Here is a 26,043-nt window from a genome sequence, read left to right on the forward strand (position 1 = left end):
TAGGAGAAAATGGTGAAACTGCAGAGGGCACGACCGCTAGAAATAGTAGGATTTAAAGCAAAATGCTTGTGAGGAGCAACCTGATTTAGTGGAAGGTGTCCCTGCCCATGGCAGGGGGGTTGGAACTAGATGATCTTTAAGGTCCCTTCCCACCCAAACCATTCTATGATTCTATGAGGAGGTTCAGAAGATTCTTGTAATATCCTGTCACTGGATGAAGTAATGCCTTGCAACAGGGCACAGATAGTAAATGACCAACACTGAAAAAAGAAAGCAGAAAAATAGGAGGCAGCCACAGTCATGATTGACGACTGTGGTGCGGAACTATGCCCAAGAGAGACAAATGCTAGACAGAACAAAGAAAAAAGGCAGCAGGCTGTGTCCTAAATGCCAAAACACAGCAGGCAGTGATAAGGGTGAAGTACATTCTGGAGACTGCCTGAGAACTCCTACTAACCGATACCCATCGATCAACAACTGATCTCAGTGGAGTAAGATAGAGTAAGTGAAGGTGTGCTTTAAGGACATAAAAAGACTGAGACAAAGAAAGTGATATCAGAAGTGTTTGGAGGTGCTTACAATCAGAATAAGGAAAAAATGACTAAACAAAGACTTACGCTGGAGCAAAGTTACCAAATGTCTTGCTAGCAAACATGAGAGATTTGTATTCACAGAGTACTGGACCCTGCTGTAAGAATACTAAGAAAGCATTCAACTGTGATAGTCTCTCAGAAGTTCCTGAGATTGAAGCTTTAAAAGAACTGCAGCTGGGCTTCAGAGTATGGAGGAGAAGACAGATATAAGATATTCCATTCAGTCTTAAATCTAGACAATCAGTCCAAAAATGTAATTCTGACACAGACAAGAAAGACTGTGAAACAGTGTACTATCGTACAAAACTAACAAGCTATATGAAGATAGAAGAAACTGAATGAGAGCTTCATTAATTAACACTCAGCTAAGGTGCTAGTTAGAGAGCAATGTAGGTAAACTGGATATAGAAATGGAGTGAAAAAAGGTGCTTGGATAGGATAACATACATTACCAGTAAAGCATCAGTTAACTATTACAGAACTCCTTTTTCCCCCCACGACTTGAAATAATTTTTATATTCCTGTTGTCTTTTTTTCCAGTTAGAAACCTGAGAGTTTGAAGGGGAGATTTAGTATTTTTGAAAGTGCCCGTTAAATCTGAGCAACTCATTTCTGTGCCCAATTGGGACTGAACTTCCTCAAGCGCTGTAAACATAAGCTGTTCCACAAATCTGAACCTAACTTTAAATTGTGATCCAGAAGAAGGGTCCACTCAGTAGCATTCCTGCCTGGAGCTTTGGGCACTAAATAGCTTCAAAGTTGGATGAACTGCACTCAGCAGCTACCTGTCTTTCTCTAGTAACTAAAGAAGGAGGTTATCACAATCAAATTCCTGGTTTAGGTGCCTTGGTTAAGGGTCTAAGTAAGGCAGGATGCACGCAGTGACTTGTGTACAGCCAAATAAATGCGCAGAGCAGAATTTAAGAATTCCCATTTCCTGTTCCTGCACTGAGAAACAATTATTTTCTTCTTGAATATTCCAGTGGTTTCTGGAGCTACAAACAAGCTTGCATTTACAAACATATGGGAAGAAGACTCAAACAACGTCTATCATCAGTACCGTGACAAAGGTTTGAACTCGCATCGATTCAGAAAATGGCAAAGCTCAACTTGTTATTGGCCTTTTGCAAGTTCTTTCTGTAACGATTGCCTTGAGGAGAGGAGAGGAAACTAAATGCAAATATCTGTTGAGAATGAGTAAATCTTTCAAGATGCTGCTCCAGAATTACTGGAGAAATGCATGATCAGCTTATGCCCTAACATTATTTCCCAGGTGCCTGTTGAAATGCACAGGGAAAGCAAACCAAGGCAGACAGGATGAATAAATAAGATATACTACATTAGAGGAACCAGAAGAGATGGAGTGTGTCTAACTGTGGAAAATAAACACAAGGAAGAGAAATCTGAAGGCAATAATCAAGTACACACTCCCTGACAGAGAAGGATTAGTTTATCATGTTGAAGTAAAGCATGGATATGAAAAATGAATCATACAGGTATAAATTATTCATGTGTGAAGATGTTTCAGTCATTAAGATATTTACACCGTGACTGAAGCACTTAAACACTATGTTGATTTATTGGCTATGTAATTACATAAGATATACTGATGAATGTTTGTGTGAAAAATGCTCTAGATTTCTGATTTTGTTAATCATTTTTCTTACTTTTGAGCACTGCATCTCAATCAGTACAAGAGGCTTGATTAAAACGTCCCAGAGGAAGCAGCATTGCTTTCCGCATGCTAATACATTTCTTCAGATAGATAGCAGCATACCTTTTTTATTTGACTGCTTAAATCGCTGGCAACAAGGGTTTTTATTTTGAATATACTTTTATGATGTGTAAGTGTACTATATGATATATAAAAACTTTTGGATAAAATAAGCAGTGTCACCACTCTCCCTCACCTCAAAAGATAATCACAAATGATTTTTTAAAGTTGAAAAAACCCTATTTTTTTATCATGATCAGTGGAAATAAAGACTAAGTGATCACATTACATGCATTTGTTTACATACTTGTAAATCTATGTACCTGCTAATTCTTGCCTATCCTCATGGTTCGTTGAATCCTGTTCAACAACTGATGGGTGGTGGAGGACAGAAAACCTCTTCAGGACTCCCACAGTAGGGCCAGCCCAAAAGTGTTTGTAGTGCTTGTATTAGGCAGCAGAGAATCTACATGTGAAACAGTATTTCTAAATGCCCTAAGATGGGAAAAGCTTCAGTCATAGTTTACAATCAATATTGACACTAAATCCACAGGTCAAACTTTATTAGTCTATGATGCTTTTTTTTTAAGGTTTTTTTCTTCCCAAAGCCTTCTTGTACTTCAAGCTGGGGAGTACTGCTATAGTGTGAGCATGTTCCTGTAGGAACACTGAGCTCTGTGGTTACTATCTGTGCTCTGCAGCTTCTCACTTCTCTAACTGGAAGGTTTCGGGTGCTTTCTTATTTTTTTTTTAAGAAGTCATGGTAACACAAGGTGCAGATAATTTTTTGAGTAGCTTGGAAGAGACAGACAAAGAGGAAGAGTGTCAAAACAGATTTTGACCTTAAACAGGCAGCTGAACCAGCTGAAAGACACAGCTCCACAAGACTGCTATTGATCTTGCCTGGATGCTGCTGTATCTTCTAGCAATGATGTGAGTGACAAACAAGTGGATACTTTACTATCTCACACTAATTTTTCTCTCGCTGAGCTTTTTCCCCATTAGGTTTCCACCACAGGCTAACGATTTTTTCACCTTGAAATAGTATATAGCAGGTTCATATAGCCTTCTCTGTTGTTGTTGTGATTCTCTGACTGAAAATAAAAAAAAATAAAAATACAGAAAGACTGGACCAGTAGCTGGGTGGATCACAGAGGTGTATTTCAGTGAAGTTAAGGAAGACTGCTGTGGAAATAGAAAAAACCTGAAATCTCTGACACTCTCTCCTTTAATAGCAAAACATTGGAAAATTTACAGCAAATCAGTTTGGAGAAATCAGTTTGAATCCCCCCATGACTCCCAAATGCCCTACACTTTACATTTGCTTTCCTCTGCTCTCTCTGTGCTCTTTTTTTAATTCACAAAATTCATTGATTCTTTTCCAGCACCTGCTCAGCAATCATACATGCTACAGCTCTGATGTGCATGGGACAGCCATTGGTTATTCCCCAAGGAACCTGTTGAGTAAACGTGCATATAAGGACCCTCACAAGTCCTTATATGCAGAAACACACAGCCATTTCCTTGAACTTGCTTTCTTTAACAAAAATACAACAGAATGTAGGGGAGGTATGCGTTTTTACGTATGTTACCCAGCGTGAGTTACAGAAAGGGTCTAATGCTAAACACTATTACAGCTGCTTCTAGCTCTAGGAAGGTTGAGACAACTGTCAGCACTCAATGCACAAGTGGAAGGTACTTTGAAACTGCAGTGGTCAGTCTAGTGTGTAAGGCACAGAATGGGATGACAGCAGTCCCAGCTCCTGCTGCCAGATCTGGGCCTTTATTTGCCATACCTCAGGGTATTTTACAGAATAACCAATGGTGGGGAATGTGTAGCAGGCACAGTTGTGTCAGTCCATTCAGAATCAGCACGTTAGGGATTAGCACCCCTATTTTCTGTAGGAAGTAGCAGGAGTTGAAACATTAAAACATTTTTTTTTTCCCCATGAATGGCTCAAAATTTCAGGTTTCAGACATACCATAGGTTTATCACCAGGACAGCTTTGAGTGTTTGCCATTCCTTTGCAAAGCTAGATTGCTCAAATGCAAAAGTCAGAGTCAATACATTTCTCACAGGTCACTTAAAATCCATGGCCAATTGAAGAAATTTGAGCCCAGGTAACCAACCCAAAGAACTGGCAGAACTTCCAACAGACTGGATGATTTCTGTTTCTAAGACCTAGGGCTTTAGCAGTGACACTCTCCATACAGACTATTTTGCAAGGCCGTTTACGGTACTTCTCAGCTGACAGTGAAGCAACATAAAAGCACTCAGAGATTCTGTGTGCATTCACATCCACTTTTTTTCATTAACTGACAGACTCTTCATTACTATCAAACAGTATCTTAAACTGCACTCAATGAATCTTGTCATCCGCCATGTGGTTTGCTTATTGTATTCTTAAGGACTTTTTTTTTTTTAAAAAATGAACACCAACCCAGAAAGAACATTGTGTCCATTAAAACGTTCTGCAAGACTGATACACCTAAAGTTTTCCCAACTTCTCACAGTCCAGTGGCAAGATGGTATCGCTATCTGCGATAGTGAGACTCATAAACCTCTATCGTACTGTGGCCCCACTATTTCCCTTCTCATGTTTCCCTGAGACTGCCCTAGTGATAGGTGGTCAACCTCCTCCAACTGTCTGCCTTTTCCATGGCCTTCAGCAAAACAAGAGCCAAAACCAGAAATGGCTAGTTACTTTACTGTGCAAGAGAAAGATCTGCTGTGTGTAGGGAAGTTTTTCTCCACCTTTCTCCTTCCCCTGTGCTTCTCTCCACTAACACCTTACTTCTTCTTTCCCCAGGTTTGTAGTTCACCAGGTCACAGATGCAGAGAGATGAAAAAAAACACTTTTGGCACTGTTTTTCGGCCACATCCTAAAATATTCCTTAGGCTATTTTGCTAACATTGTAAATTTCCTTTGTAGGGATATTTTCATTCACTCATATTTAACACCAACTAGGTGACTGGCTAAGTCTCCCTTACCCACACAGAGCTGACTGATGGTTATTTAGATAGTAAATCTTTTGGGGCAGGAGGCTGCTCATTTATGTAATATCCTTTCCTTGTACTCCAAAGATAGTCTGATCTCAACAAATCCCTAATCTCCATTTTGCAAAGAAGGGAACATTAATTACATATTTTTTAAGATGATCTAATTAAGAAATTGAGATAGGGATCATGGGTCAATGGTTTTGAGAGGCAAAGTAGCAGCAAGGAAGAAAGGCAGGAATAATACTTCTGCAGTGTCTGAAGGGCATGGGAACAACATTCAAGATGCCCTACAGCTGGGTTGCACCATTCTCAGTCACTCAGAGCAATATGATTTGATTCCTCATACTTTTGTGACTGTAAAGGTTGTGAAACACACACAGAGCACTGATGCACAGTACTGGCCTTGGTATTCTGTTCTACTAATACTGCACAATGTTTGCACCCTGGCTTTGTTCATGCTTCATTTATCAGAGTAACCTTTTTTCATCTCAGATCTTATGGGAAAACTAGAGTCAATGCCAGCTAGCAAGCTCTGATAATGATTTCTGAAAAGCTAAAAGTCACTGACTGTTTCCAATTCCCCCCTGAGAGCTAGAACACAAAAAATATTAATAAGCTTAATGACATGTGAGACTTTACCCTAAAATATATTTTGGAACAGAGTAAGCTGGCATTATATACTGCAAGCAATATTTGGGGAGTGAGGATGGTAGTTTCTTTAATAATATAGCAACTATTTAAAAATTAAATATTGTTCTTGTTCAAAGGATCAGTGGCAGTCTCCAAGGCCCAACTTATAACCTACCATAAGATATGTGTGCTCCTAGTGTTCCCTTGATTATGGAGTATCTGTGTGTTTCAGGCAGGCTGTAGAGTGAGCGACAGTTGTTCTAATTTTATTCTGCTCAGCTATAATTAAAGGGGCAAAAACAGTACTAAAAAAATATAAAGTACTGTCTTTTTCCTTATTGTCAGTAACAGCACAGCACTGTAGCTGCTGGGCTACTAATTGAAAGAAAGCTCACAGAGTCCACAGAAAAACATGAAATTACTGCTAAGGAAAAAAGCCACCAATGGCATCTTACACCCTCTCACCTTTAGAATAATCAGATTTCAAAAATGAAAAATAGGAATAATTTCAAGAGGACGCCAGCAGAATGACTTATAGTGAAATCAGAGGGACCTCTCAACCTCAGAATGGAAAACGGAGACATTATTCTCTAAATGAATGTGCCACCTATCTCCTCCCCTGTACACAAGCCATTTCATATTCTTTTCAACTGACTGGAACAGTCTTTCCATTTTCTTTTTCTCGCCTAATTCCTGCAGTTCATTTATATGCCTCTAATTCAGTCAGGTTCTTCAAATCAAAAGCTTAGGTGCTGCCTTTACCTAATTTCATACTTTGCAACCCTAGCCCCATCATCCTTCTCAGCTCAGAAAGGTCTGCTAACCAGTTGAAGAACCATCCCCACCTTCAAAGCACTCACACCAGTGTGGGTGGGGATGTACTCAAAGTCCACATGTGAACTTTCTCAGGCTTTCTCTCATGTTCAGACCACAAAAGCCTGCCCAAACCCTTTTTGCTCAAAAGACTTTCCCCAATTCTTGGGACACTCCTTCTTCCTACTAACTCTGTTTCATGCTCAGACATCCTTCATTTTTACTAGGTCCCTTCTCTGCTCAAAAGCTGTATTAAATCCCGATCTCTTAACTTATACGTATCTTTCTTTTTGTGTGCCCTGTTAATCTAAATCCCAATTTATCTATAGCTGAATTTACAACAGAGAGGGGACACGGTGGATGGAGTCTGTACAGAAGATCCTGGATCTGCCTCTTTGAGGCTAGTCTGAATGCATTTTAGATAAACTCAGGCTCTGCAATTCCTTTCCTTTGTTACCTTGAAAATTAATACTGCATAGTAAATTCAGATGGCACTTAAAGAACTACTGAAAACTCAAATCTCCACCCCTGATGGCAGTCCATGGTTTCAGAACTTGGGAGCCTATAAATATACCTTTGTGGTTAGTTTGGCCACCTGGGCTTCAAACACCACCTCTCTATTGAAGGATGGCTCCTGAAAACTGCCCTGGAACACTATATAGCCTTAGATTTGATTGTGAAATGTTTGCAGAAGTCAGCAGCAATGGAATCTTGCCTGCATTTCATTCCAGGAATGGAACTCACAAGTAATTACTTTTTAAAACTATCTCCCAAAATAAGAAACACCCTGCAAACAGTGCAAATAATATGTAAAGTCCTCTGCTGAGACCTTGCAACACAAAACACTGTTTTCTCTAGTGCACAAATCATAGATAAAATCATAGAACCATCGAATCATAGAATGGTTTGGGTTGAAAGGGACCTTTGAAGATCATCTAGTCTAACACCCCTGCCATGGGCAGGGACATCTCTCACTAGATCAGGTTGCTCAAAGCCCCATCTAACCTGACTTTGAACACTTCCAATGATGGGGCATCTGTAACTTCTCTGGGCAACCTGATAGACAGATACATATGTAAAAGAACTTCTCATACTTATTTTTCTTGTAAGTAGGACAGGAAATAAAATACACAAGAACTTTGATTTCTTCAAAACACTGCAGCTCTTGCACGACTCTGTACCTGACTAATCACAACAAATAGAACAAATAAGGACAACACAATCTGCATCTCTGCCTGCAAACTAAGACACAGCTGGTGTGTCAAATTTTACATCTGCCAGCCTCAAAAGTAAGCCTGTAAGCACACAGGTAATATAAATAGGTAATATAAATTGCTGCATGTGGCAGGTGCACCCGCCCAATGAAAGCAGAGCTTCTTGGCTGCTGAAGTGCAGCAGCTCCTGACTGCCTTTGTTCTCAGGGCTTCGCGGTAATTGGGGCCTTTGGCCAATGGCAGCCGCTATTGACTACAGATCAGATTCACCTGGGTATAAATGGAGTCCCCTGGGGGAGCTGTTTTGAGCCTGTCCCCTGGAGCAGCACACTGGGGTCAAGGTCTCTCCCCTTGGGTTGGGATGCCACCCAAGTAAACTCCTTGAGGGGCCTTGGGTCGGGACGCTGCCCCGAGCAGGTCCTCGAGGTTGAGAGCCCTCACTTGTCAGGTGAGTGATAGAGCGTTTTGGGTTGTCGTTAAACCCTAGGGAGTGGGGCTTTGTTCTGCGTTTTGGGTTGCTTAAACCCTAAGGAGTTGTGTTTTGGGTTGTCGTTAAACCCTAGGAAGTTGTTCTGTTCTCCTCTCACAGACATTTGAACCTGTAATTTACAAGAGCTAGTTAATTGTGTTAATAATAAATTTTTAATTTTTGGTGGTTGGTTGTTTATTCGAGAACCTCCGTAACAGTGCAGCACCCATAAATTATGTCTATTTGCCATAATGACGCTAAGTTTCCATCTAACGGGAACAGTAATAATTAGAATGGGAATAGATTCTCTTCAAAAGTCTACAGAGCACAGAGCCCTTCGCTGCCAGCACTGACAGATGGGAACAAACACTGTGAGCACCCAAACTTTGTGTCAAGCTGACAGTTCCCATCTGCCCAGGGCTCTACCAGGATAATGACGTCTTGGATAATCCTGAAAGGTTCAGAGCAAAGGTGTGCCCTGAACAGTTTGGACATCTTGACACGAAAGTGCACATGAAACACCTGAGACAAATAAGGACATATCAACACTGTGGTAGTGAGGTACCTGAGCTGTCCCTGTCTCCCCATCATGCCAGTGGGAGCTGAAGCCCTGGAAGCAGCAGAGCCACACAAGTTAGGTGTTGGGCCTGTGACAGCCACTTCTGCTTCTCACCAGGGTGGCTGACCCAAGTGCAGCCCCACTCCCATGTGGCTGGGCTGCTTGGTGTACCTGAGGTGCATGACTAGACCTTGCTCAAGGGTCCTCTGTACTGAGACATACTGTCTCATACATTCATGATTACTTATTATTGGCATGCATTAGTGACCTCTGCACACAAGCTAAGTGCAGTCTCTGCCTTGGAAAGCTGGCTTCGGGTGTGCTGCTAAACACTGAAATCAACAGACTTGGTTTGGTTGAACAGGCAGGAGGTTTCAGACTAGCCTAAACCACTCATCTACCAAGTCTATTAGGTGAATATAAACCAGAAGAAAAGAAAAATGAAAGTAAACTCTACACTGTTGTCCATAACAGATAATATGAATTTCTGATGCTACAAGTTCATCCTATCAGTACCACTTTTTTCCCCCCAAAATTCTGGTCTCTTTTCAATAATCTGTGCTCTAGCACAGCTGTCTTATTACAAGCTTATTAACTGCCCTCTCTTTTGGCTTTGGTATTGCCTGAGCAGCAGTTCAGCAAAAACATTTCAAAGAAATAGAGAAAGCAATTTAGGTAAATTGCCCTCAAATCCAACACAGAAGCCATGTTTCTGAACATAAGCTCTTTGACACTGCAAAAATAACCTAGGATTGCTTACCTGTTGCCTATATATTTCCAGCTTTTCCCTTCCGAATGCTTGTTCCAAGCAATACAGAAACAGTACTACTGGGAGCATTCACACATTTGAAGTAAAAGAACGTTTCTATATCCTCTGCTTTCTGCAGCATACATTTCCAGCAAAAAGAATTCCCCATGTTTCTTCTCCCAAAACCCCAAGCAATAACCTCTAGAAACCCAAGTACCCCATAACTGATAGAGTTGCAGCAATGAGACATGCACTCTTTCATCCACTTCCTCAGTAGGCAGACTGCCAACTTTCTGGCAGTGTCACCCCTGGCAAGGTTCCTATGCAGTTCTGCTTTTGCCATGGGACAAGCCATTTACCTCCTGCCAGAGCAGCTCCTGCTGCCAGGCTCGAAGGGACTCCAGGTCCCCTCATGTCCTTGTCTGATGACTTTCTTCTTTTTGAAGATGTTCCAGTGCTCATAATGTACACAGACTTGTAATTCAGTAATTACTGAATTTGTGTAAAGGAGGAACTGTGAAAAGTCTTTTCTAGGTGTGTTTCCTGTCTTTTTTTTTTTTTTTTTTTTTTACCTGTGAAAATCCACCCAAATTTACCTAAGCTGTAAAGACCTTGAAAAATTAGAGGTCACAGTGCTCAGAAGAAGGCTGTTCCATTCAACATTGCTGAGCTGACTATAACAGAAAGACTGTGCTTATGCAAACTGCAAAAACCCAAATGAGTTGATTAAAATCAGCAGAACATCAATATAAATCATTACAAAAATACATGCAGGTAAAAAGAAAGCTCATAAGTGTCTGTTTACAAACAGAATGACATGAAAAGGAAAATATTATGGTCACCATGTGGGCACAAAACACTTCAAACTTAATGAACCCCAGAATGAATATTGCGTGGATAAACTTATTTTTACCTCCCTTCTTTAATTAAATAATCGCATATTCTTCCTTCTTCAAGAACCTCATGCAGAAGGTAGACAGTGCCTATTTAATGAATAGCAACACTTTTTTTTTTTTTTCCCTTGCTCGTGCCTTAATCACTAAACAGTGTTCTCAACCTTCTCTGAGCATATGTGGTGGGGGGAGAGCTATTGTTTGGTGCAGCCTCTGGATATTCATTACAACACAGGTTTACTACTGATTTTATCTTCTAACTACCCTTGAGAGCTAAAGCATGGTATTTTCCCCACTGTATAGATAAACAAATGAGGATCAAAGAAATGAAGGTTGAAAGCATCCAGTAGTCCAGAGAGGATGATTTGAGACACCTACACTGGGATTCACTGCACCGAAACACAGGCAACTGTAGAGAAGACCTGAGGTAGCTACACCTGAGCTAAAGGCCTAAACTCCCTCTACAACTATCAGAGAAAAATGGCATTTAAAAAATGTGTTTCACCTGCCCTAGTTTAGGCATACAACATTTTTACATAGTTTTCCCATACAACAAGATGAGATGAGCTATTCTTTAGAACATTTCTCTCATGTGGCTGTTTTTCAGATCACTTAGTACTATGGAGCAGGTGAGTGATGAAGAAAAAATGTATGCAATCATTCCAATTAAAATCTATATCATAACACATACACTCCAAGGTATCTGAGTAAGGCTGCATGGCTGTCTTCAATTCTTGCACTTCCCATCCCCAAAGAGCTGAACTGAAAGGAACTCTGCAAAGATAAAGGAAAAACTTTCCGCAATATACACAAAATCTTTTGCAAAAGTTGTCACAAAATGCTGCTTCTCCTGAGCACACTGAGCTGTATCCTTTCAAAGACTTCCAAATGTAGCTAAATCTGGGTGGATTTTCACTGGGATAAGCAGAAGAGACTTTTCTGAAAAGGGCTTTCTCTCCCTCAACCAGTACCTGTTGAATCGCATGTCAGTGTTCCAGTGCTACAAAAAGATACATCTTCACAAAGAAAAGTTTCTCCAACTTTCTCATCATAGGCAAAACAACTTTCTCTAAACTCATTCCAGGAAATGGCAAAACAACTTTGCCTGAAAGTGCTTAAAAAAGAAATAAAAAAAAATGCAGACTTAGGCAGTTACTTGGGGGAAGGAGGAAGAGGGGCACAACAAAAACCTTAGCGTAAACTGCTGAAGTTTTCACTGTTCTTAAAATCATGGGTTTAACTGTGAGGCAGTTTACAGGAGACTCAAAAAAGTCATTCCTCCTGCAAGAAGCACAGAAAGGACACATCCTTTCTTCTCTGCTTTTCCTTTGCAACTGTTTTCTTGTGTAAACATAGCAGCTGATACTCCTCCCACACTCCATATCAACTGAAGAATGGCAGAATGCATTGGGACAGACCAGCAGCACCAATGCCTTGACATGATTTATAACATCAAACGCTAACATTTGAAGTCTGGTCTGTTACGTGAAAGCCAGAAAGTAAATGCATGGTGGCTGTTCACCTAACTTTCTCTAGCATACTGAGGGTGAAGACTTTTGCTGTGATCTAGATCCAAACTGGGATGACCTATAAAACTTACCACAAAACTGGTAATTTCATGCATGTACACCCTGTTCCCACGCTAATGCTGAAGGACCAGAAGAGAAATATCTTAGCAAATAGGTAAAGAGAAAATGGGCCTGGCATGTTGTCTTTTCATTAGTAGACAAGAGAAGACTGAGTGGTAACTGGGTGTAATTAAACAGTGTAAACAGCATTATTTTTAAATAATCTGCATCAGTTAGGTCTTTGTAATACAGGTCTTTTCTACACTTCAGATTTGAAATGGCTGTAGAATCTCTGAAGTAGATGCTGGAGATGAAATAAAACATTGATTTAGTGGTGCAAACAGTGCTTAAACTAGAAGACTTTTATGCTGGCAGGAAACATTTTTGTTCATATAAACTGGGTGTCCATTTGGTGAGAACTGAGGGCGGGGGGGCAAAGATGCATGACTCTGCTGTTTATTTCCCTATGAACAAAGCTCTTCAAACGTACAACAAGAGCTAGATTTTTCTCCTTTGGGTTGTATTTTAAATCCCAGCTGAAGTCAATGAGAGTCTTCCTGCTGAGACAAACAGGCTTGGACCAGGTCTTGGCTAACTTCACGAAAGTTACCTGATGGCTGACCTAAGGATCAACAGTTCTTGTTCTCATCCAAAATACTTCAGAAGACAGCACACTGCAGTATAGCCGTGGCTAGGGATTAGATGCAGCTTCATGTGCATGCAAAACCTACTAAATTCTGTGGAGAGAATCACCTGGCAGAGCATACTCAACAGTCAAGATGAAACTACAGATTCAGCTAAAAATGCAATCCCAGGGTATTTGATACCTGAATTAAGCATTTATTTTAAAATGAGGAAGTTAAATGTGAATAACAACAGCTAGTTATAAATTGCTGGAGGCCTCTCTGAGCCAAAAAATGTCAGGAAGAATTGCAGAGAGAGTTTGTTTTAAATTTTCTTTGCAGCTATGGGGGATGTTGTGCCAAAATCATATTAATGACAGAGGGGAAACCACAGGCTCCGTGAGTCTCCAGTCCACGTTTTGTTCTGTGGGGTTTTTTTTTTTTTGTTTTGTATTTAAGCTGCTTGAAGCCTTTAGATTTCAATTAAGAACTCAGGCAAGATGACCTGAATCAGCAATAGCTTTTGGACATAAAATAAAGGATAAAGAAAAACCCAACTAGGAGTTTTTAAAGAAAGTGTTGAGGGACTTCCTAAGTAATATAAAACAAGTCCCAAAGCTCTGTCTCAAGGTGTACATTTTACCACCTTTTCATGTATATAACCTTTGGATTATCTGCCAGAAAAAAGTGAAACTAACCCTGTAATTCAGAGGCAATATGGGTTAAAGATGCTTGTGTGTAATACAATAGGAAACCTTACCCTAGAAAGCCCTTTCTTTCTCATGCACATCCCCATCTCTGTTCCCCCATTGTCTGCCTCTTTTCTCCCCAGAGCCTCATTGCCTCTGATGCCCTACAGCCAATTTCATCTATTGGCAAAGCACTACTCTGCTTCCAATTTCATGCAGGTAACCTGAAGGTCTGGGTCACCACATGACTTGACTCACTTCCAAGAAAGAGTGCTTTTATACTGGTGTGGGTTCCGCATGTAAAAATGCAATTCTATCAGCCAGGGAAGAAATGTCTGGAGGCGCATAAGAGGAAGGAAGAAATCTCAGCTTGCCAGAGCTTTACCTGTAACCTTGGGAAGCTGTCATATCCTTCATTACTCATCTCTTCAGGAGGGCTCGGCACTCTTTTTTTGGCTGCAGTGAGCCACGACATTTCTGCTAGTGTCAGAATTGCATTTAAAGATGAAACCGGTGAATGGCCTAGATAAGTACTCTTCATAAAATCACTGCAACCCTCTTCTCCTCCTCCAAGAAGAAAACAGGTAAGATTTAAATGAAACCTGCAGTCAGGGGCTTGCCTTCAGTTTATTTCGAATGCATGTTCAATTATCACAGAAACATAATTTTGTTAGAGTCCTCCAGCACCTACATTGAACAGCAACATGACCAATCAATAATAGCTGCCAGAATATTCTGGCCAGTTTCCTTACAAATTAAAACCATGAGACTCACAGGTCAAACACCACTAATATGAATCACCAATGAATTGATTAAAAAAAGAAAAATCCAGTGATTTTTTTGGCTGAACATAGGCTAACACACAGATCAGTTTTTATCCGTATTGTTTCCCCAAACCACTCTGATAAATATTGAGTTCATAGGCTATGAAATGATCTCTTTAAATGAACAAAGCATGGTAACCAAGCATTTAGGAAAAAGATGCAAAGACAGGTTATTATGAGTGTTTAAAATTACTGTAGGGGAATGAGGTTTGAATAGCAAATGCACAGAGAATGTAACATTTCACTCATTGTATAGCTAAGCAACACCACTGGAAGTGTAATTCTGTGTAACAAGATCATGTTGTAAGATGTGGCACTGGTGCAATTATCTTTGAGTAACTACGCTGATTTCAAGACAAACTCATTCAGCTTAGATGTTGATTTTTTTTTTTCCCTACCTACATTTCCAGCTCACAGGCCTTAGTACTGTCTTCCCTGAGCAGTACACATCTCCCATGTGCTGAATACTACATGGTGCAATCTCACAGGATCTGCTTCAAATCTCATTCAGATCAGTTTTGCACTAGAACACCATTAATTGAGGCAGTTCATATTCAGGCAAAATACCTGAAAATATTCATACTTTAAAATCCATCCTTTTTCAGCATAAATGTTCTGTAAAGTGATCAATGAACGACGAACTTCGGTGTAAAGGGATAAAAAGTTGCCCTACTGCATCCCAGCTTAACCTCTTAGTTTATGCCCAGTACAGGTGTTCCAGGAAATGATCTGAGGGATTTTTGAATTTGCTCCCCTTGCCCTAAACTGCCAGGCATAGTCTGTGTGTGTCACACCGATGAAAAAAAAGAGGATGGAGTAGTTCAGTTCTGGATTTTTTAAACATCTCCCTCAGGGAAATTCTTGGAGACATTTAGTGTTTTCCTCTCCCTGGAATGGAGGCAGGAATGGAGACTTTGCTCCGGCTGTTATTTCCTTAGAGATGGGTCTATTTAGAGACAGCTTCTGGGGTTACAGCCCAAGTTCTCTCTAATACAAAGAAAATCAAATCTGTCCCTTATTCCTTAGTCCCTTGGATTACTGCAATGCCACTAAACCAAATCCAAGGCTAAATTTTTTAAATTGGATTTTTTCTGATTACTGAGTTTGTCTGGCATTGAATTGCATGGCACATCCTTTAATCTCCAAGAAGCTTAATTATCATCCTCTTTGTAAAACTTTCACACCTGCACTCTGAATTTAAGTACTTCAGCTACCTGCCCAATTTTTTTTTCAGACCAGCACAAATCAGGATACTTCATTATCCTTGCTATTCTGCTGTTGACCTGCACGCTAAATAACAGATAAGTCAATTTACTGAAAGACCTCTTGACTAACTTCCAGCTGACCAGAGGTATAAGCATGTAGTAGAGATGGCAATTTTCTTTCATGCTGCATTTCATGGCACATCTGGATAACCCTCATGCAAAGTGGAAAGATTTGATCAATCCTTTTTTCCCATCTTTTACTAAATATATATGAGGGTTATCTGCTCCTTCCCTCTGCTTGTTTGAAGCCCGAGTGGTGGACAGGATATGTTATTACAGCAACTTCCTCTTTCCATCATTTGTTTTTAAATACTTACTCAAGGAAGCACAATAGCATATTTTTAATAGGCAGAGGCTGCTTCCATTCAAGGATCCAAATCCTTGAATTAGCATCTAAAAAATTCCGACCATGTGGTTTGTGAAGAGATAGGAATTATAGATTAGGAAGGCTCTACTTTAATGAATGCCCATCAGGAAACACACCAGGTATTTCAGACTGATTTGTACAATATTTAGACTAACTGCATACATGTATAGTTTTCACCCTCCTGACAAGTGTTTGACGACAAATTTGTCCATTACTCTCAGTATCCAGTAAGTAAACCAGAATATTTTCATATACAAAGTGGAACTTGGAAGTTAATAACTCCTCCACCCCTTCCTAGTTATTTATGACAATTAAATTGTATTTTTAGTTTTCTGTTACAGGGACAACTCATTTCACCTTTATAGTTTTTTCTCTCATACAAAGCAATGTTTATTAAGCTGCTTTTAATGAGGCCATGGTTTCAAAAGCACTAGAGAGAAATGTTAACTGGACCTGTTAGAGTAATTTGTAACTTATATGGTTCAGCTAAATGCCATTTATTTCTCTTCAGGGATGATCAAGAAGTTTGTAAAGAAAGAAATATCTGTAAGATTTACAAAATCCTTGTAAAACATGACAACTCCTCCCTTCTGTAATCATCTACTACCAACATGGCTATCAAACTGCAACAACAAATCATAACCAGACAGAAAAAAGAAAGTAAAAGAATTCTGTAGGGCAAATATACTTGGGAATCACAGACTTCTCTCATGAAAACATCTTGATTTTAAATGCTTACAACTTGGCCACAGTTCAAACATTTGTTGTGATTTTTTCTTATGATGGTTACCTCTCTCAGGTTGTATTTTTTTTCTTCCCTTAGTTATTTCAGCTGAAACAGGTCAGCTGTGTCTGAGAGCATCATTAGGGAAAACCACACTGTTTTCCCTCCACCCAGAAAATTCTGTAGGCTTTATATTGAAAATTCATGTTCTCTATGTGTCTTCATTACCTGACAGATCTGGCACAGAGAATCAAGAGAAGAGCCAGGTGGAGGGGAGAGTAGGACTTTTTGGGCAAGAAGGGGAGGAACTGAGATGAGAAGGTGATTAATCTGAAAAGAAGCGGCAGTACAAGAAACTTGGGAATGGTTTGCTAAGAGAGAGCGACAGGAGAAAGGGCTAAAGAAGGACAGGCATGAAAACTGCAAAAGGCCTTCACGCAGGGAAATCAGCAGTGTGAGAGAAATTTGTTGGAAAATTACCCAAGCATTACTTGGCAAAAGACAGAAGAAAAAACTGGGCTGTAAGGAAAGGGATTAGCATGTTAGGGATTTAAGACCTTCTAGAAAAGAAAACTCAAACTAGGTCACTAAGGAAAGGGAAAAAAGACAGTAATGCAGCTAGGAACCAGGATAAGAACAAAGACTAGAAGAAAAAAAGCATCACGCTTGCATGAAACAGACTGGAAGGAACAAGGGATCCTGAACCTTTACCGTTATCTGCTGTCAGCAAACATCTTTGAAACCCACTGTTCATACATGTCTCTCAAGTCTTTTCTGGTCCCCAGGAAGGACATAAGTACTGTGCTGCACCGCTGGTCTGATAACCAGGCTAACAGGGAGCAGACTGGTGAACTTAATGGTTCTCAATGTTTTGAGGAACTATTTGGGTACAGACATAATGTCAGATATAAAGTTTTTCCCACAGAGAAACATAGGTAAAGGTACATAAAAACATGTCAACACTCTGAAGGATGTAAGCTCACACGAATATTGGGAAACAACAAATTGACAGTTGCTTATGCAATACTATATTACCACTCATTAGATGGAGAAATACTATTTTCTTACAAGGCCCCATTCCACACTTCTTTCACTACTCAGCAGTCCTCATGATGAAACAAGTGTCCTATCCTTAAGACAAAGCACTGTAAGTTTTGAGGGAGCTAGCAGTGAATGAGTTGGGTGGCAGGTGTGTAAGGCATAAAGAGGGAACGGCAAGAAAGAGAAAAAGGTCATGTAACATGGAGGAGACACCTGAGTGCCCCTTTGAAGTACCAGTTTCTCTTTCTGTCACAATTTCTGTAAAGGCTGGAAAGGACATTTAAACTGTAGTGGTCACTAATTGCAAGCATTTTCTTGTTTCACTATTAGCAGTCAGCAGCAGTATCTCTTGGTCACAAAAAGCATTGATGAACCAAGAACCGTGTTTTGAATTTGCCAGCCCAAAACGCTGGATTTGTTTTTTAAATTATAATGCCTATTTACCTTAGGTTTCCATGCTACCTATTTATCTCAAGACGTGTTGAAAAGGTACTTATCTTCCTTTTAAACCAAGTAAACAGAATAGATTAAAGCAGGTAAGCAAGCAAGAATTGATACCTGACTGATAGATACCAATCCTCATAAAAGACTCAGTGAAGTCAGCATATTTAGTAGCAGTATGAGAGATGAAAGGTTAAAAGGAATAACTCCCACTTGCTATTGTAAAAAAGCAGTCCCAAAAGCCAGAAAACTCAACAGCAGAAGAAAATCACAAGCGTCAGACTTCTCTGAAGGAAAAAGCCTTTTTTGGTGCCAAGGATAAGTCATACCCCAAAACATGTATCTTTTGCTAGATGAAATCCTAACAAGCTAGCACTAGAGAGAGAGAACTTACTTACTGTATACATCCATGCCTGACTGTCAGTTCATACTCATGTCCCTGATGCGGGCATCTGGCAGGGACAGCAGAAAACACAAATAATGTGTTTGATAAACAAGGAACTTGTACACTAAGATGAGAGACTAACGTGCCATAGCACATAGATTTAAATAGCTGCTTAGTTTGCACTACATGAACACGAATCGTGCATTGGCCTCCAGGAGAGACAAAAAAATCCCATGTTTTACCTAGTGACACATCTGTGAGTGGATGTTTCTGGAACTGTTAGAGGGGGATATGTCTGTGTTATCTTCTGCCTCAAGAAAGAGCCAAAACATTTGGAATGACCTTGGGACACTGAGGTTTTCTCCTTGAGATCTGCATATTGCCTGAAGCACTCAAACTATGGCAGGATTAGGGCCTCAGGAAAAAAACACCAGGAAATTAATGACTTTGCATTCAGAAAAGGATCTGGGCAGTGCCTTCAATAAGCCTGTGCTCACATACCGAAGACAGAAAGAAAATTCAAAATGAATAGCTGCACAAGAAGGTTATTATCTCTCCTGTGGGTCTTGTGACTGTATTGCATGCACATCTAGCTGGACAGAAGCTAAGCAGACAATCTCAGTCCTGACATTTCCCAACTGGCAGGCTCAACTTTTTGACTTCAAACATTGTCTTCTAGCATAATTTGTGTACGTGTTTGTGTAGCAGTATTTAAAGTAGAGTAATACTTCAGCTACCGTGACCTTTGCTTTGCACATGAATTTTCATTCAATCTGTCTCTGAAGCAACATAAGAGAGGAAGCGCTCTTTAAAGGTTTAAGTAACTAATTCGTATTTAGAATTTCAAGGGATCTAGGTCTATTGCTCTGTGACAGCCAGGAGACCTGAAGTTGCAGTCAAATGCTAGAGCACGCTACCTATCTGTTCTGTCAAAGACTTTTCAGAGACAAAGGGAATGTTAATTTTAAGTTTATAAAGGAACAGAAGGAAAAAGGCAGTGTGAATCCTACAGGCTTCCTGACTTTCCTTCAACTTTCAAGGTCTTGCATCATTTATCAGGTTTATGAGGATCTTGAGTCTGTCCTTGGAGTCTCTGGAGCTCCTGTTCCTTGGTCTTGTAAAACTCTACAGCTCTTAAAGGTCTCCACAGCTCCGGATACATTTGAGTCATACTGCTTTATGAAACTTAAGGGGCAACCCCTAAGTTCTTTTTTCTCCTATATTTCTTGTCTTGCACAAATTACTGAAAGTCTACACTGGATCACAGATCACCTCACCTGATGTTTAACCTGTGAAAGCTTTCTCTCCCCAGTGCTCTTCTTGTCAGGCAGAAATACTGAAGGGTGAGGCAGATTTCTTTAAATGTTCTCTCATAAAATTGTTACAGCCTTTTCTTTTTGTTTTTGTTTGTTTCTGAATGTGTGAACTTAAAAGAGGCAAAAGGCTTGGACAGTGTTTGTTAAACTGCTGTCAGATTTACTACAAAACAATTACATGAATAATTCCCTTTCTAGAAAGTTGTATCAGTGGTAAACACCAAGTTCAGAAAATTGGAGGTGTTGCTCTAGCTGAAGTTGACCAGTTCTATGTCAGGGTGACTCTGGTAGCTTGGGACTGAAAAACAAGCTGATCATACTTGTTTTGCAGAGAACAATTACAGAATGCCACATTCCAGCAAATCTATTCTGGCTCAAATAAATGCCAGAACTGTTAAAGAAGCCAGACAGATGAAATCTGCATGTGCAATATGTTCCTTCATTCCTGAAGACCACATAGCGGTTTGAACTAAGAAACACCCAGTGAAGAGATCAGAGAGAAAGATGTTGTGTCTGTCAGGTGCAAACAGCTAACAAAAGCTTAATTTTGTGTGAAAGTCCTGGCAATAGCTAATAGTTTTCTTTAACTACAGTATCCTTGGTGCAAAGATTACCCCAGCATGAACATCCAAGATTTAAAAAGTAGATTGCTCAGAAGCTCAGCAGCAGCAATTTATGAACTATGGGACTAGCCACATCTCCTACATTATATATACACTTAATTACCCTGCACAGAACCCCTTGATGCTTTTTTTTACTCCAGTTTGTCTAGGTTCCAGAAACAATAAAATGTACAGGCTTCCCAAGTGACCTCTTGAAGACTTCAGGCGAAGAAACTAAACTTTGAGAAATATAGCACCTTTGAAACAGCTTATGCTTACAAGAGTATAAAAAGTCAGTTACACACTACAGGACTGTAGCTGAAAACTAGTTCAGGATTATTTTCTTCTTTTAGTGCAACCTTTTCAAATCAAGTTCCAATTTTATGCTTTCAGAATATATTTTATGGCTCTTTCCAGTTCTGGCCACATGGAATGCTACTTTACAGGATATAACCATCTGCTAACAGAAGAGAAGATATTAAAGCAAGTAATGGTACAATTATATCTCTAGGAGTAAGACATTTTACTGAATGTTTATACTGGGAGGACCCTATACAATGCACCAGGCATATATAACTTTTGAATTGTTGCCTCCTCTCAACAGGCTAACCTACTAAACTAGTTGCAAGCATCAGTTGTTGATAAGCCACCTTACCCATTACTCTTCCTCTTGTTCTAGCCTGTTTTCCTATTCACATCAACCCTGAGCTGTCATTACAAATAGCTTGCCTTGTGGGTAATGTAAGAGTCAGGGAACAGAGTATCATTTCTGTAATTCTTAAATTTCTCTTCATGGCTCATATCCTCCCTTTCATGTTACTCCCAACTTTGACTTCACTGCTCTTGAGCAGAAGTAACTGAAGATTCAAATCAGCATTGTTTTCCTGGCCCAGGAATCAAGAGATTAGGATGAGTGATTTTCAGCCTTTGCAGCATGGTCATAACATAACTGCAAAAAGCAAAGAAAGCTTCCCAACAAAATTTTTCACATCACTGCCAGAAAACTATGCAGGGCACACAAACTGGAAAAAGTCAAAACCTACTGGGGGCTAGATAAAATCTAACAAAATCATAATGCATTAGAAAGAGACCCTACTGGATTCCCTCCTTATTTCTTCTCACAGAAACCATCCAATACATTTCCCAGTGTTTGACTCCCCTCTCCTCCCTCCCTCCCTCCCTCCCTCCCTCCCTCCCTCCCTCCCTCCCTCCCTCCCTCCCTCCCTCCCTCCCTCCTCTCCACAAGCCTCAGGTTCTTCTACCTCCCTAAGTTTCCACAGGATAACACATTCATTGCCAGGAAGGCAGGAACAACAAATTCAGATTTGTTACTGAGAACAAAAGGGAGATAGCAGAGTTTATTCAGAGACAGAATGACATGAAGACACTGACTGGTAGGTACTGCCTGTACAGTTATAAGCCTGTAATTTTCAACTAAGTTCTGTATCCTCCTGCACTGAGCTCTACCCACATAACACTGAAAGGAAGGTTCCTGCCTTGAACAACCTGCAATTTATAACACAACAGAGCTTCTCATCATGTGGTCTTGTCCTCACACAAACCTGCAAAGATTTCTAAAAGATCCTGAGTGAAATTGAGGTTGATTCCCTCCCTGAAGTATACAGGAGAATGGGGATGGGAGTTTTCTCTGAAATGAAAGCCTCACTGGGAACTTCGTCTGTCTAAAGCCAGGGGTTCTTTTTCAGTGAGATCTCGCTCTTAGAGAAAGTGGAGTATGAAGAATCTGGGTTCAACTGTGATGATAGTGTTTGGTCATCCATCATCTTCCAAAGAAAAAGAAGAAATAAAGGAAAACACCTAAATTCTAGTTCTCTTCAGCTTACAAGATCACCCGCCTTTTAATTTTCTGCATGGGAGATTCCTGCTCAGATGCTGAGCTTTCTCCACCTTTCTGGATGTGAACCTTGCACGACTGTCCAGCAGGCCTCCCAGATACCATGCAAACCTGTCATTCCATTCTTGATAGTTAAGTAAACAAAGATATATATAGATATAGATATATATGTATATTATAATAATAAAAACAACCCCAACTGTGTCTCAGAGAAGAATAAAGAAGGCTGTTCCAGAATAAACAAATACCTGACATCATTCTTCTAAGTATTAATCTTTTCCAAGGCTTTAAAGTTGACAGTGCTATTTCACAAATTCCTGTGAGGCTGCTTTACTGCTAGGCTAGAAATCTGACTGTGGAACTGAAGAAAAGAAGAGAAAGATCCCCAAACAGAGAAATATTTTCGTGTGACTGGTGAGTATTTCTATTTCTTGCTGCTGTGAATTTTCTGTACCTTGCAAAAATGGAGGGGATATGACACTTTCCAAAACAAATGGAAATAACTCAATCCCAAATCTGTTGTGAAAAATCGTCTGCTCTCCTTGACTTTCCAAAAAACCTCCCGTATCTTCAGTGACTTCAATGAAAGTTTGTACAAAGCCTAAGCTCATTTTTCAAGCCATGATTTGCCACCTCTGCATTTCTTAACAAATTTTCTCTTCCCCATTCTTTTCTATGTGGCGGTTTTGTGACTTTTTAATAAGGTCTTGGCCACCTAGTAGCACTGGCAAAAGGCAAAAGAATTCCTGTAAGACCAAGTAAACCCCTCTTTCATGTGACATAGAAATGCTTACACTTCATTAACCTTTATTATAAACTAGTCACTGGAAAAGTTACTTTGCTAGAATCCACACTATGGTTTCACTCTACAAACCATGAAATGTCAGAATGCTAAATTACAGTAAAATACTGCTCACCTCCTTATGAACCCAAGATTAATGACACGGTGCAGAAGGGAATAGCAGTGCTACTAGAAGCGTAACAGGTCACAATCACTTCTAAAATAGCTCATCAAGAACAGGCAGCAAAACATCACAGATGGCTCCCAGAACTAAAGCCCTACTTCTCAACCTACCCATCACTGAGACATCGTATTCAACCAACAGAGTTGCTTCCTGTCCGCATTGTTTGAGAATACTCATGGCTTCAGCATGTGTCGTTCCGAGCAGTCGGATCCCATCAACACTCAGCAGCCTGTCCCCAGGTTTGATTGTGCCCTCTCTGAAGGGAGATTAAAGGAATGATCTTATATTAATAAAGATAAATTGATTTGGAGATAATACCATTTTTATGCAAAGTGATTCTCTGGCACCCTCTCTGACATCTATTCCTCTTGCCTTAACACTTAACATTTACTTTGACGGTGAGAATGTTCAGAGGGCGCAGTGAAAAGGAAATTGCTTTAATTGAAAAGTCAGCGACTGGAAAATGGCTTAACACACAGCTAAATAATCAAGTCATGTTAAATTGCAACTAAGTATAGCTTCTGCTTCAACATATGCTTTCTTTCTGCCTTGTCCACACAACTCCTCTTTCATACATACATAAACATCTCCCCCAATATTTTCTTAAAAATAAATATGAGGTGCAAACATATGGGTGCAGAAATAGATTGCAAAATATGGATGTCCATTTATACTGATTTTCTTCAAAAATATTCCTTACTTAGAAAATTCCCTTTTTCTTTTCCTTCTACCTACAAATAATTTGGCTAGAAATGTACACTGTCTCCTAGGCATATCTCATAACATATTCAGAATTATAATAGAAAATGAATTACTAACATTGTCAGCTCAAGAACTGGGAGGAAAAGCAAGGAAGCAAGGGAGATGATGGTGGGAAGAAAGGGAGTGAAAAATACAAATGCTGTCTTGAAACGTTTGCTTCTCAGTTAATGTTTCAAGGTCAAAAATGTCAACACAGGCCATAGAAAATTAGCCTGCTTTAAAGAAACTGCCCTTTAAGTTTCTTTAATGGTTTAAGGACACAAATTACTTTTTTAAAAATATAATTCATACATATAAATAAAGTGAATATTCTTTCTTTATATAGATACAAGACGGTGTTACATACAAATACGTTCACTGGGTGAAAAAATAAATCTCTACTCAGAAGCTGTCCAGGTGAAGTTATATGTGAACTTGCAGATACATACAAACGTTTTAAAAGATAATACAACAACACCCAAACACATGACAGTATTTTTCTGAAGTGCAAGAGAAAAAGATTGTGGTGTTAAGAGTATAAAGATCATAATTAAGAGCTACACCAGTTGTCTGAAGGCTGCAAAAAAATGTGCTCTGATCTATTGCAGGCATTTGTTCTAACTATTTTGGGTTGATTTTTGAAAGTGTTTAATGGGAAAGTCTTGAAACATGCAACATACTAAATTAAAGTCCACACACACCATGATGTACCGAGCCTCTGTGGTTGCCTATTACTGTTATTTTAAAAATTAAATGCATAAACCATGAATTTCAAAGGGAAAGGTTTGAATATATATCTGCTTCACTCTAAATCCTAAATTCTGTCCCAAATAATTCACCTTTCTCCAGTTCTCTTTCACATGCACTCCAGTGAAAGATGAATTGTACCTGTCAGCAGGCCCTCCAGGTCTAACACATGTTATTACAACGGGACGAGATTTATTTCTGTCATCATGTGCTCCACCTAGAAAGGGGAAAGTGAGAAAAAGCACACCTTCATTTTATGCTTTTTATGAAACCTCATTTCCAAAAGGCAAGCCTAAATCTTGTAGCATACACAGTTACGAGATGGGCTAAAAAGATCAAAAAATGACCAAGCCATTAATATGAACCTCTACTCAATTTTATCTTAAATAAAACTGACCTACAGTATAGTATAGATGATACAATATTTCTACAGAGTAACTCTTAATAACTGTATACTATTTTCTTAGAACCTCTACTCTGCAAATCTGATAGCGTGAAAACTTACTGTTCTGCAATGTTTGCTGTACAAAGAAAAAAATATCTGTACTTCATGTATACTCAGAATAATGAGTGGCCAACTAAGGAATTTACATATTAAATTAAAAGTTTTCCCCGAAGAAACTAATAATTCATCATTGGGGTATATTAATTCCATTCTCTAAGTCAATGATACTACTTTTGTTGTACAGTTCAGATCATCAGTATGATTAATCAGATTTCACACCCAATTTATACAAATACTATATGTGAATCTTTTTTAAGAACTACAATCTTCCTGTGGATTTCAGTGATAGCAGAATCTGGTCTTACATGAAATGAAGTTTGTCATGTTCTAGGCATAGTTGATTAATTACTGTTATTCTATAATCAAAAATTAGAGCAGTTCATAAAAGCAGTACATGAATGTATGGAAAAATGTAATACATAAATCACAGGGATTTTTACAAACTGTAAATCATAAATCTTGAAATGATTTCTTAGTGCCATAAAAACTTATCACTTTTTTTCTGATTTAGAAAATACAGACAATTCAAATTTAGTAACTCACCTCTTATTACAAATCCAAAAGTGTTCCCCTCTTTATGTAAAGTAACTTCCACAGTTCTAAAGATGAGACCTGATCCTTGTACAGCTAAAAGAAAAAGAATAAAAAGACCCCAAAAGTTAATTATTATTGTTATTTTTCTAATTATTCACACAGATTTGCACTTTTCCTAATTTAAGATAGCTATTGTGTTTCCAGTCATACAATTGGA

At 39.4% G+C, this 26,043-nt stretch overlaps 1 protein-coding gene across 8 annotated transcripts in view; it reads right to left on the bottom strand.

Annotated features, from left to right (window-relative positions):
• GRIP1 (glutamate receptor interacting protein 1) overlaps nucleotides 1-26,043 on the bottom strand; it is a 341,423-nt gene that overhangs the window by 56,576 nt on the left and 258,804 nt on the right. For all 8 annotated transcript variants that reach the window (XM_074870519.1, XM_074870522.1, XM_074870516.1 and 5 more), the window contains exons 5-7: nucleotides 25,836-25,919; nucleotides 24,929-25,004; nucleotides 23,410-23,555 (exon numbers count right to left, since the gene is read on the bottom strand). In XM_074870519.1, coding sequence (XP_074726620.1) covers nucleotides 23,410-23,555; nucleotides 24,929-25,004; nucleotides 25,836-25,919 — 306 coding nt within the window. The remainder of the gene's footprint in view (nucleotides 1-23,409; nucleotides 23,556-24,928; nucleotides 25,005-25,835; nucleotides 25,920-26,043) is intronic.

The sequence above is a fragment of the Strix uralensis genome, chromosome 5 (genome assembly GCF_047716275.1).
Source record: "Strix uralensis isolate ZFMK-TIS-50842 chromosome 5, bStrUra1, whole genome shotgun sequence".
NCBI lineage: Eukaryota > Metazoa > Chordata > Aves > Strigiformes > Strigidae > Strix > Strix uralensis.